The 12,617-nt window shown below is 43.9% G+C and overlaps 1 protein-coding gene across 1 annotated transcript in view; it reads right to left on the bottom strand.

The window, feature by feature from the left end:
* The window catches only part of SND1 (staphylococcal nuclease and tudor domain containing 1), a 419,288-nt gene that overhangs the window by 94,504 nt on the left and 312,167 nt on the right, over window positions 1-12,617 (bottom strand). Inside the window, 1 exon segment of the mRNA XM_028525371.2 lies at window positions 2,369-2,478. Within this exon segment, the coding sequence (XP_028381172.1) occupies window positions 2,369-2,478 (110 nt within the window).

Raw genomic sequence — 12,617 nt, 5'->3', positions numbered from 1 at the left:
GTCAAAATTCCAAATTATCCTTAGTTTAGGCCATACTTGTCTTTCCTCTCAATAAAGATCTCTCAACACAATCAGCCCAAGTAATCAAATGAGCAGCTAAGAAAATGAAGACAGGTTCTTTATCAAGAGAGGCCCCCTCCCCCAACTTAGGGCTATGAAAGACTGGGACACTATGAACGTGAAAGATAAATACCAACTTTGGATTAGACTAAGGACCTGCAAACTCACATGCCTGAAGCCTCAAAGAAGATGGAGAAAAAATTTCGTCTTTTTCATCAGTCAAGTATTAGCAAATATACAAACAAAGGTAAGGTCACAATAACCATGAGAGAGTAGAAGAGCTTTGGGCCACTCACTCCTTTTAGTGGTCAGTATTCTCTTTGACCCCCTTGTGCTTTTGGGTATCACCAGCGGGCCAGAAACATGATCAGGAAGAAAAGTGGCTGGGGAAACAAGAGTTGAAAAAGAAAGAAACTTTAGAAAGATGAGAAACAACAGGAAGATGACTATGGTGAAAAATGGGAGGCAAAACAGAAGTGTGACCTAGATAGTAAGTGATGAGGATGTAACTAAAACATGTCTCAGGCAATCCAAAGGCTTGATTTCTTCCCTCTATCCAAACAACAAACAAACAAGCATCTGTGGCTCCTCCCTCTGTAATGTCTTTAAGTCATGACACTGAATGGACTCACCTGCTTTCTCCGACATGAAATTGCTCTGTAGTTTTTTATCCAAAAGCCCACAGAGAGGAAAATTCTATAATAACATTGGCCCCTTCTACCTAATCTTTGGGCCACTTCAAAATGTAAATTACTGATAGACAACTGGAGTGTCTGAACTCTTCTTTGATAAAAAGTCCAGCTACATTGTGCAGTTACAAAATAGAGGGGAGGGGGAAGGCACCTTGCATGGCAATATAGGATTTCTTCTTCACAAACATAAATGCATCTTACCAAAAACAAAATAGAGGGTAATGTGAAACTGATGAGACAACCAAGGGGTTGAGTCCCGCCCCTCAATGTACAGATTGCCGAGAAATGTGAAACAATACCCAGGTGGTTGCAGTTGATGTTTGAGAAGTGGAATCCGTATCTCTCAAACTAAGAATTCAGAATTTCTTTTGCCATGCTGCTTTCACAAAATGAGAAGGCAAGTGCTAAAGAAATCCCAGAGGTAGCAACCAACAGCAAAGAGGACTGCTTAGTCAGGGGTCAAAATGGTGGTTCTCTTGTCCTGGCCAGTGTGGCTTAGTTGGTTGGAGCACTGTCCAGTAAACTGAAAGGTCACAGGTTTGATTCCCAGTCAGGGTCCATGCCTGGGTTGCAGGTTAGGTTCCCAGTTGGAGTGTGTAGAGAGGCAACTGATCGATGTTTTTCTCACATCGATGTTTCTCTCCTTCTCTCCCCCTCTCCAAAAAATCAATAAGTATGTCCTCAGGTGAGGATTAAAAAGGTGGTGGCTCTCTCAAGGCCAGGATAGTCCAACATAAGCATCTTGGGCTAGCCTGTTCTGTACCTCTCACCTAATATATTTGCTAGTGACTCTAATCAAAAGGAGAGACGATGGAGCTTATAAGTACTTATATCACTTAACATCCCAAAGAGGCCCACATATCTGATCCTCAAAGATGTACAAAGACCCATGCACATGCTCTAGGAGCCCCATAATCTTTTTGCTTTGTGTGTATTATGATATTGCAGGAAAGCTGGAGGGGTCCTATGGATTTGACTATGAAAGAAATGAGGACAAAGGCAAGTCTAAAATCCTAAGCCTGTGCCCAGCACGCTACCCCCACTGTTCTTTTCTTGTGCCCACCTAGCAGGATTAATGGCTGGCGCAGTTTTGGAAAGAAGATAGATCTGTTGACTATGACTTGATAAAAATTAGCAGGTAGACGGGCATCATAGCCGATGAGAAGCCTAACTCAGCCTGTAAGAGCCAGCCCAACAGGCAGAAACAGAAATACAATTAAATTAAGTCAGAAAACTCACTACAGAAAATGCAATTACTCAAAGATACAAATAAATGTTCAAAGAAAATTGGCCCCTGACAGGGTTAGTCAAGCTTCTAAATCCAGCTGGAAGCAGGCAGCTCAGGCTAATTCGCCAAGCAGGAGGACTGCAAAGCTGTGAGCTCTGCATCAGGATCTTGGCTACATTCGCCTGATCACCACACATCCCAGGACACCAATGGTGAGGAGCAATTCAGGGCTTCAGGAAATAAGATGTGGGCAGACACAGAATGGATCGTGGATGTGGAAGGCTGAGCACTGGAAAAAGTGACAGACTGGTCTCTGACACAGAGAAACATCCGTCAGCCCACTTTCTCACCCCTCCACATACAAGAAACAACTGGGAAGATGTCCTACCTCTCGCTGCAGCACCAGTTCCTTGGTGAAAAGTGTTGCTTCCTCACTGAAGGGCTCTCCCTCCTGCACCAAGCCGGGGAGGTTTCGGGCTCCTCTGGGGCATTCGATGCCTGTGTCAGGAGAAAAGGAGAGTTAGTGATGAAAGGGGGCCCTTAGCCTTAGTGCCCAGCAAGGACGGTCCCCATCCACTTCTAATAAGGCAGGCACTGGATCAGAATGCCATCATATCTGAGATAAGGTAGAGGTGGTGGGAGAAGGGAGTTACTTTGCTCCAGGTGGGAAAAGCCCACACTATCACAGCAGCGACACAGGGGAGGAGCTCTCAGTCACAGCATCTCGGATCTGTCAGAGGAGGACCCAGTGGGTTCCGAGTTAGATGTAAAGGGAACACACACGCACACCCAGAGGTGGGGTGAGTCCTCGCCTCGGACTACTCACTTCTTATGGATCTAATCTCACCACTTCAACTATCACTCACATAAATGGCTCTCTTACCTAGATTATACTGATAGTTCCAGCTGTCCTGCACCCTAAGAGCCATTCCAGCTGACTCCTACACATTTTCTCTTTACTATCTGATTTTCCCATCAAATTCAAAGTGTTAACTCAGTGTCATTTTCCTCTTCAAATAAGCTTTCCCTTCTGTCCTCTGGCTGTATTTTAGACAATAGTACCATCAGTTTTTCATCCAGAATTAGAGACAGAAAAACGAAACACTGATGGAAGTATCAGGTGTCTGGAGTCAGAGATACCTGGATTCACACATCTTAACACTATCACTTATTAGCTTTGTGTCCTTGGCCAAGTTACTGTACCATCCAAAGCCCTCAATGCCCTATTTGTAAAACTGGTATAATGATACATCTATTCCAGTGATGGTTGTGTGAACCAGGGGAGATTATGTATGTAAAATACTTAGCACAGTGCCTGACATACAGAAGGGTTCAGCGCATTTTAGCTCTGATGATCTGATGATCATTATTATCATTATTGTTTTCAGCAGTTACCCATGCTCAAAATCTCAGACATCTTTTACTCCACAGCTAGCCTGTGAGATCCCTGAGGACAGAATCCCATCCTGCACACTTCTTTGTACACAGAGACAGTATTTCACACAAAGTCAGTGCTCACTATCCAATTTAAGACTGCCTTTTATGCCCTGGCTGGGTAGCTCAGTTGGTTAGAGCATCATCCTGATGTGCTAAGGCTGCGGGTTTGATCCCTGGTCAGGACACATGTATTAATCAACAAATGAATACATAAGTAAGTGGAACAACAAATTGATGTTTCTCTCTCTCATCAATAAAAATTAAAAAAAAAAAAGACTGCCTCTTCTAGTCTTTGATACTCTTTGATTCTATCATTCACTTTGCAAATACATTTATTGCTAACGGTGCTCATCTGTGGCAGGCCATGAAATAGGTCATGTTTTGATGTATAAATCAGACTTATAAATATTTCTCCCCAAATCATATTGCAGTAAAAAGCTGAACTAGGCTAGAGACACAGAAAAGATGATCACATGAGGGCGAGCACACATTCTGGGCCCATGTCTCTGATCCACTTCTGGTGGCTCCTGCTGCCATAAGGCAGAATTGTGAGGTATTACTTCTTATTTACAAATGGCCTTAGGTGAAGGAATAAGAGATCTGGCATGGGAAGACAGAGTAGCAGAGTATCTAGGCTACTGTATACACCTGCTGGGGAGCCTTTGGGAGAAAAGGAGCCACTGCTGGCACAGAATGTACATCTCTTATGGATGAAGCCAGGTGGCTGTACATGTTTCTGGCCACAGCACAGATTCAAGGTCATAAAGCTCAGAGGAAGAGGAATAGTTTACACCTTGGGTTTTCAGAAGCTCAAGAAGAGAGCTTTCTCTCTGAGCCTCAAGGCCCGACAAAAGGAATATGTCAAATCAAATGAAATGCTAGAAGGGAGCAGAGTATCAGGAGAGAAACTACAGCAGGAGAGCTGCTGGCCCTGACGGCCAGGGCCATTCTCCCACCCAAGCCAAGATGGGGCAACTGAAGGCTCCACCCAAGTGTCACATAGGTAACAAGATCAGCAGGGCTGCAGCATCCCCAGCACCTTAGTACTAGGCTGCATGGGGAGGTGAACTTATTTTTGTAAGATGGCAATAAACTCATAGAGCCAAAGGGCCTGAGGTTAACCTTGAAGGCAGAGATGGGGCAGGAGTAAAATAGAATGAAAGACAGCCTATGGTTTTTATAATACCAACAGCCAAAAACACTTTTCACTTTGAATCTGCAAACTAAGCAAGAAAAGAATTGTCAGAGAGAAAAATAAACAATTCTATTAAACTTTTGGGCCACATAACTACAGTAGATAAAGCATCACTGCAGGAACAAGAATGCTAAAAGAGGCATTCACTTTGTTTCTACCCCTAGCAGCCACTTGGCTGGGGCTACCTGGCCTGCTGTTGGCAGGGCTGTTATGAACAGAAGCCTAGACTTAGGATGAGGCTGGGGCAACTCACTGGGCAGCAGGGACTAGGGAAAGGAACATTCCCTAAAAGGGCACAAAAGATAACTGAGTCTCACTGGATGCGTAGGTGTACATATCCTTTTCCTCTGTCACTTCCTGGTATTCTAAAATCTTGAGAGAGCCCAGCAGCTCTCTTGGAATCCTAGGCCACCAAGGTATAGATTCTAGAAAACCAGATGGCTCAATGAACCCAGGGAGTCAAACAAGGCAAGCTGAAATGCACTCAAAATATCTTTCAGAAGAGAGTGGGGCTGTGGTGACCAAAGCCCAACCACTCCCTGTAGACAAGGCAGCAAAGGAGGCTTCTGTTAGGTGCTCCTCTGCTTTCCGACCCAATGACTGAGCTCCAGCTGTTCAAAAGGAGGAAGCTGAAGCAGGATGTTTCCTTGCCCTTTTTAAGTGGAAAAAGTAAACACATCTATGCCTATCAATTCCTGTCAGGCAGGTAGGTGAGAGAAAGGAGAGGGGGTGGACACAAAAGTTGCTCGAGAAACAAGAGTATTATGTCTGCTTTTATCATTTACTTCCTTTTCTTCTGGACTGACTCTTACTTCTCTTTGACTTGCCTCCTCTGAGGTCACCCCTTCCCAGTCAAAACCTGCCTCACTGTCCCACCTGAGCTCAGGGTCAGATTTGGCTTAGCTGACACTCCTTATTAGGACAAAGAGAAGCTGCATTTTAAAACCAGAGCCAGTGCAAGCCGGTACCAGAGTTAAACCCGGGTGTAAGTCTAGAACAACAAAGAGGGAACATGAACAGTTACTGAGCACCCACGAGTACCTAAGAACTGACGTAAAGCCCAAGATCATAAAGCTGGTAAGTGGCTCATCTGAACCTCAGATTGTCAGATGCTAAAGCCACTGAGACAAAGCACAGTTTTAGAGTTGAACAGCCCTGTAAACAAGGGGTATTATAACCTGAAATGGAGAGTAGGTAGGAGTCCGGGAGCCTGGCACACTCAGTTTCTCATTCGGCAGGTGAGCAGAGTCAGGGGAGTCCAGGAACAGTTGGTGTTCAGACATACAGTGAAGGGGTGCTTGGCACGGGGTTGGCCGTGGTGGCAGAGTTTCAGGCACTGTCAGACTAGAGCACTGAGGCAGCACAACTCCTACATACGAGGGGAGACCCTAGGCAGAATACTAAAATGGGGACTCAGACACGTGGGGTAGGTGGGGGAGGCAGACTCCATTATTGGACTAGGAGTCAAAGTCAGAGGCAGGACAGCAGGTTTGATGATATTGAATGTCTGCATGCTATAAATCAGTGTGCCATGCTAACTCTGCATATGGAGGTTTTTCAATCTTTATGACCTACATACACATATACATATGGGTCTATACACTTTATACAATGTAACAAAGTTTCCACAAAATAATGGTTAATCTTGACTCCATGTGCTGTGTTGTCTCTCTTCTGTTCTATTTCATTAAAGAAAAAAAAAAAGATGGTTATGACAATGAATAAATTTAGGCCCTTCAGTGGGGCAAGACCCACAGGTTGAAAAACACTGGTACAGACTAAGGTGTGAAGGAAAAAGGCTGGCAAAGATAGGCAGGCCTGATGGCCTTTTTGGAGAGTTCAAAGGCTTTGCCGAGTGCTTGCTTATCAGCTTCTGGACTTGCTCTTGTGTCCCAAGGGATCAAAGGACAAGGAAGGAAATATGTTGTACACTAACAAGAAACTGAACAAGTGTTAACATTCTAAAGCTCAAAAGGCAGGTGTTACTGCTGAAAACCAGGTGAGGACATGGGCTGTCAGCAAGGAGAGTTCCACTCCAAGAGCTTGGTCAGGAAGCAAACCCCGCCCACGCTGCACCTTGGCTCAAACGCCCAGTGCTGCAGGCGTCTCCGGTGTGCGGCTTTGTTACCAACATACCAACAAAATGCACCTTAAAAAAAAAAAAACTACAACAACACACATATCAGGAGAAAGAAAGATGGGTTCTCAGAAAGCGAACCCAAGGCTGCAGTTACTGTGAGCAGGCCGACACGCAGCAATGGAGAGATCCCAAGCGGTAAATACAAAATGAGATATCACAGGAGTTCCAGAAGCTCCCCCGCCAGGTGAGGAAGTACTTGTGACTCTGGCTAGTGACCATTTCCGATACTACCCATCTTTTCAGATAATGAATGCACCAGTGCAGTGCTGCCTGCTGAGAAGGACGTATTGACTCCGCTGTGCTTCAAATACCACAGGTGCAGGTCAACCATCCAACTTCCCCTGAAACTTACCAGCCATTCAAAAAACAAAAACATTCCAATAATAATAATAATAATAATAATAATAATGGCCGCCTATACCTAACAAAAACTAATTCGTGAACATTTTTCTTCTCTATTATGTGATGTGACAAAATGAAGAGAGATACTGTTGTGCCTGTGGGGCCTTCTTAGCTGACTTCCACTAAGGGCAGATACAGAAGAGCGAGACAAGACACCCACTCACCCCCTGACTACATTAAAACCCTACAGAACTATCTGCCTATAAGGAAAACCTTTATTTTTCACACCCTTTCTATGCTTTCTGGATATGATGGTTGAACAAGACCATTTAAAACAAAATTAAACAACAACAAAAAGGATTTGCCTCATTTTGTACAGTTTAGGAAGAGAAAATTCAGCACTAGCTTTCAGCACATTGTAGTTACAGTTTTTGTTCTGCCACTGACAAAGTATTAAAACCTCTCTGGGCCTCATGGTCTCTGTCTATAACATGAAGGAGTTCCCAAGTCTCCCTGACCATAAAATCCTACAATTTTGGTTATGGCCTTTTAAAATTCTTTACCAAAGCTTTGACTTGTGGAGTACAGGGTACCTCCTTTCAAATTTAAAATGCTGGGCTACAAAGCATTCTATTAAAAAGAAATTATATATTTAGAGACGTTGACTAACTAGGTCAATTAACATAAACACTTTGGTCAGTCAGCTTTGGAAAAGTACAAATTCTTGTTAATGATACAATAATGGCCATATGAAAGATTCTATTGATGGCCGTGTAAGAGTCATGTATCACTCTATTTTTACATTGTATGTCGGGTTTTATGATAATTAAGTCTCTGGGCTCAAAGTGCATTTGCTTTTTTCTTTATTGGGAGCTAAAGGGAAGTGTGGCAAATCTGCCTTAGCTAAAAGTGACAGCTTCCTAATGGTGCTTAGTCCAGCAAACAAGAGACCAGGCATTAGACGGAGGAAACAAAATTCTAGTGGAAACAATAAGCAACTGGAAAGATCTGTCGACGGTGCTTACTCATGTCCACTGTGTGCTCACGACCATGTCGGACGTTACTGAGGGAAGGGCATAACCGGCACACCGACGTCATCTTTGCCTTCTGCCAACTTAGATACCTAAAAATGCCACCGTCCACTTCACAGACCACCCCTGACTCCATTTCACAAATACGTATCAGTGCCTACTCTGGCTAGGCACTGTGTTGGAAGCTGAAAACTCAATGATGAAAAAGGAAGACTCTGTGTCAATGAATTACCACCACGAAAACATTCCTTTCCTCTAACATCGTATAAGGTATGTTACTGGTGACTGGACTCACCATTTGGCCTGTATGTTGCAGAATGCTAAACAGTAGCACGTGATAATTGGATTATGTCAGGCACAGTACGTGTGTCTAGGAGACTGTTGGCAGAATGTATCACACAAGTTATGGGGCTCACCATGCCATATCCCTTGTTAGGGTCAGCCTCAGATATCTTTGCTCTCTCGCACGTGACCCTGGCCTCTGTCCTCTCCCCGCACCATAAGCTGGGGATGGAGGGAGAGCTACTGCTGTACCCGACTGAAGGAGAGCCTGCAGTCAGGCTGGCAGAGGGACAGAGCTCTGTCCAAATAGAAACGGAAGATACCAGGTGAGAGAAGTGTTTTTTTCTGGAATTTGACCTGGGCTGGGTATTAAAACAAGCCTACCTGGAGCTAGAGGGAGGGGACTACCTTGCACCAACACTGGATATCTACAGAAGTCCCTGGAATGAACTCAGGCCCACAGTCACCTCCAGGACCTGTGCGATCTAACCTAACTTTGGATCCTTTTAGTGTTTCATGGATGTTCCCATAAATCTGCTTTCTCCCCTCATTGCTACCATGAGCAAGCCTTATGAAAATAAAATAATCCAAATAAAACCGAAACTAGGTTGCTTTTTAGGAAGGGTACTGTATCATATAAAGTTTGTATTCTTTCTAGCATCCAACACACTGCTTAGCACATGGTGGTATTACAGAGCTTCAACAAATGCTGAATGAGTATCAATGAGAAATACTTTAGAAACGAAGTAAATACACAGAAAAGGAAATGGCTAATAAACTGTCAGGGTTGTAGACCTAACACAAATACCAGGAGAGGGCCGACAGAACCCCTAACTACATACATCCCACTTTCCCACAGTTACATAGTACTTTGAGGAAGGAAAAAAGGAAAAAAAAAACCCTCAAACAGTGACATCCACTTGCCACACGGCCTTTCGTGAGCATGTTTGGGAAATGCAGGTTAAATACAGAGAGGAAATGGTCAGCACTGACCGCCGATGTCAGCGAGACCTGAGACTGGAGCGCTGCCACAGTGTTTAGTTCCCAGTGTACCAAAGGGGAAAAACAATCCTCACTCGGACCCTGTTTGGCTCTAGGAAGCTACGCGGCCACACGACAATGCAGAAAACTGGGGCATGCATGACGAGAGCAGTAGAAAATGACTCTTGGGTGGGGAGGCCGCCTTGAAAGGAAAGGTAAAAGGTGCTCAGCTAAGCAGTGCCTACGGGTGACATGATGGCGGCTTGAGAATGTTTGAAAGCTGTTAAACACAAAAAGGAGGGAAACCGCTCAGCTTGAGAACAGGGAACATAATCATTAGGGGAAAGAAAATCTGGACAAATACTGGAAAAAGTCAGCACGAGGATGACTATTGGGTTTATAAGTAAGTTTCCCAATGAAAATACAAATGCTATTATTTGATTCCAAAGAGGAAAGGTGGCTATGAAGCCTGCCCTCTGCCTATGTGAAAGCAGCCCAGACCAGGGAGCTGTGACTTTCTTTTCTACGTTTAGGGAAGGACTTCTTCAATGACAGTTAAATCTAAATGCCTCTGCCTTAAACACTGCTTCCCAAAACTCCAACACAGTGTTTGCTAATCAGACCACAGGGGAGACAAAACAGCAGTTCTGGTGGGACTTTCAAAACAAACTTAGGCTTTATTAGCAGCATGTGGCACATGCCAGGCTAGCATGTAAAGAGAAGCTGAGCATAGATCCAGGGGACAGGCAGCTAGACAAGGAGCAGGAGACTAGACCATCATGTCTAATGGGGCACCTTCATCCCCGATCTCTAAGACCCTAGGTAGGAATTCTATAAAATGCTGTAAGTTTCCCACATGGGGAAATGTGGACACCTCGCCCTCCTTTCTACACACACAGCAAGTGCAGAGGAACACCGATATGGGCTTCCCGACACACTGACTGCCCTCCAATACCTTTGGCCCGAGTTCCCGCTGGTGCAGCTAGACAATTTATAATCCAGACTCTCAGCAGAGACTTTTACCCGCCGATTCAATTAGTTCCATTTTTATACCTTCTCTTGTCATGCTTTCCCCATCAAAAAAACCCACCAAACAAAAAACAAAACAAAAACCCAGAAAGCCTCTACCACACAGAGTAATGCTGTATGCAGCCCAAGACAAGAAGAACACATTTAACTATATCCAGGTCAATTTAAAAAATTCTTTGGTGTTAACAACAACTAGGTAAGCTATTCCTTATCTAAGCATCCATCACAAAATCCAGAACTCAAACCATTAGTACAAAATGCAGAGGGAGACAAGCCATCTCCCCAATTTTAAGAATGTGGTTATCACCTAAATGCACATGCAAAGCCAGATTAGTTCACATCATGGGTTCCCAGAAACGTAACACACCTCACATATCAAAAGCTTGCTCTTAGTTCTGTCTCATCAGATTTAAAGCTGAAGTAATCCTTGGGAGGTCTCAAGTTGCAAATTCTGCCAATGAAATCAGTCAACAATTGAGAACTGCAACCATCCCACTTTGGAGCAGCTGGTCTTCCGTTCTCATGTTCCCAAAATGGCCCAAAAGAGCAAGGAAAATGGTACACCAGTTGGTTCCTAAGAGTTTGTTCTATATGGTATGAGGTCTCAATTTGTATTGAAAAGGTCAGAAATGAAATAAGAATTCTGCATTGTCTCAAATTCTGTATTCTCTCCCTTGTTCGTGAAACCTGCTACTTTGTTACCTCAGGGGAAAAGTCTTGTGGCCAATTTTGGAACATGTCGCTGCTAAAGTTCTTTCAGTGATCAGAATAAAGGAATAAAAGAATGAATGGATCCTAATTAAAGGGATCAAACTCCTCAGGTAATTGTAGCCAGGGAAGTCAGAGCTGGTCAAGAGGTGAGACTGAAGCTGTTGTTAGTTCACAGTTCCAGTTGTGCAGGTAGACTTTTATTAGGCTGTTCTGATTTGGTAATATTTGTTACATTCACTGAAAGACCAGGAACTGAAGTTAATTGGGAATAGGAGAGATAAGACACAGTCTTCAAAATACAATGCAGCTCCCTGCGAAGGAAGGAAAGGGGCGAAGGGGAGGCATTTGCAGAAAGGAGGCGTAGTCCTTGGCTTTACGTGCCTTAACATTTTCTGATATGAGTCATCAATGGCATGACCTACAGGAGATATAGGTGACATCTTGGGCCTCTTCTCTAGTTGTTGTTCGCTAATTAATGGTGGACCCCCGTTCTGCAGTCATTTAAGGTAAGGTATATATGCCAGTTCTCTCTGGATCCCAAGATTTTTGCACATAATACTCAGTAATTATTTGCTAAAAAAAATGACAGAAAGGAGGAAATCTCGTAGAGACAGATACAACAAAGTCATTCTAACAATGCTCTATTCTGAGTTCTGAATGCACGCTAGTTAACACTTGGTGAGTTCTTGAGAAATTCTAGGAACTCTTATTTCTCAACCCAAGTGAGTAAGTGTTAAATGCTAAATCACTGACCATTATCCAAGGAGACAAAGAAGAGATGGCTTAGAGGCCTTATTCTGTTTTTCTGGCTCTTAGTCTAGCCGGGCAGTGTGCAGAACTGGCTTCGCCAACTTGATTTATCATTGGCTTTAAATACCAAAGAATCATTCCCAAAAGAGAGAATGCGTTTGCGCTGGTACAGCAGATAACAATCAGGCCAGCATCAGAATAACCTCTTATAATTCTCCCCATCGTACAGCGAGATCTGAAAACAGTGATTTTCAAAGGAAGAAAAAACTCTCACTGATTAACGAGGCCTTTCCCTTCCCTGGCATCCCGAGAGCATGGCCATAAACAACCCAGCCAGGCGGTCTCTGGAGTGGGTTTGGGGAGGGGGCTGGAGATGGCAGGCTATCTGCTTCCCAATACACATGTTCATCTTGGGGCCTGCTACAAACAGCAGTTGCAATAGTATTGCCATCACCCAGGAGCGGAATGGAACAACTGGGCATGTAACAGAACTGTTCCCTCCAAAAATGTTTTCTCCTCATTATCTGTATCAAAACAACCACCTTGTATCTTTACTACATAGAAAACAAGGTTATTTGAGGTCAAAAGCTAAGGCAACAATGGTCCTTCCAATGACAAGAAAGATACATGGCTCAAGCTTTTATGTAACACCCTGGCACTATGGAGATAGCACCTAACAAGCACAAACCCCAAGCCTGAGCAACGAGGGGGAGTTGGTTTCTATGAGAACCTCAACTTT

This window comes from Phyllostomus discolor, chromosome 10, assembly GCF_004126475.2.
Source record: "Phyllostomus discolor isolate MPI-MPIP mPhyDis1 chromosome 10, mPhyDis1.pri.v3, whole genome shotgun sequence".
Classification (NCBI taxonomy): domain Eukaryota; kingdom Metazoa; phylum Chordata; class Mammalia; order Chiroptera; family Phyllostomidae; genus Phyllostomus; species Phyllostomus discolor.
Note: the sequence above shows the minus strand (reverse complement) of the source record. Positions and strands in the feature narration are given on the sequence as shown.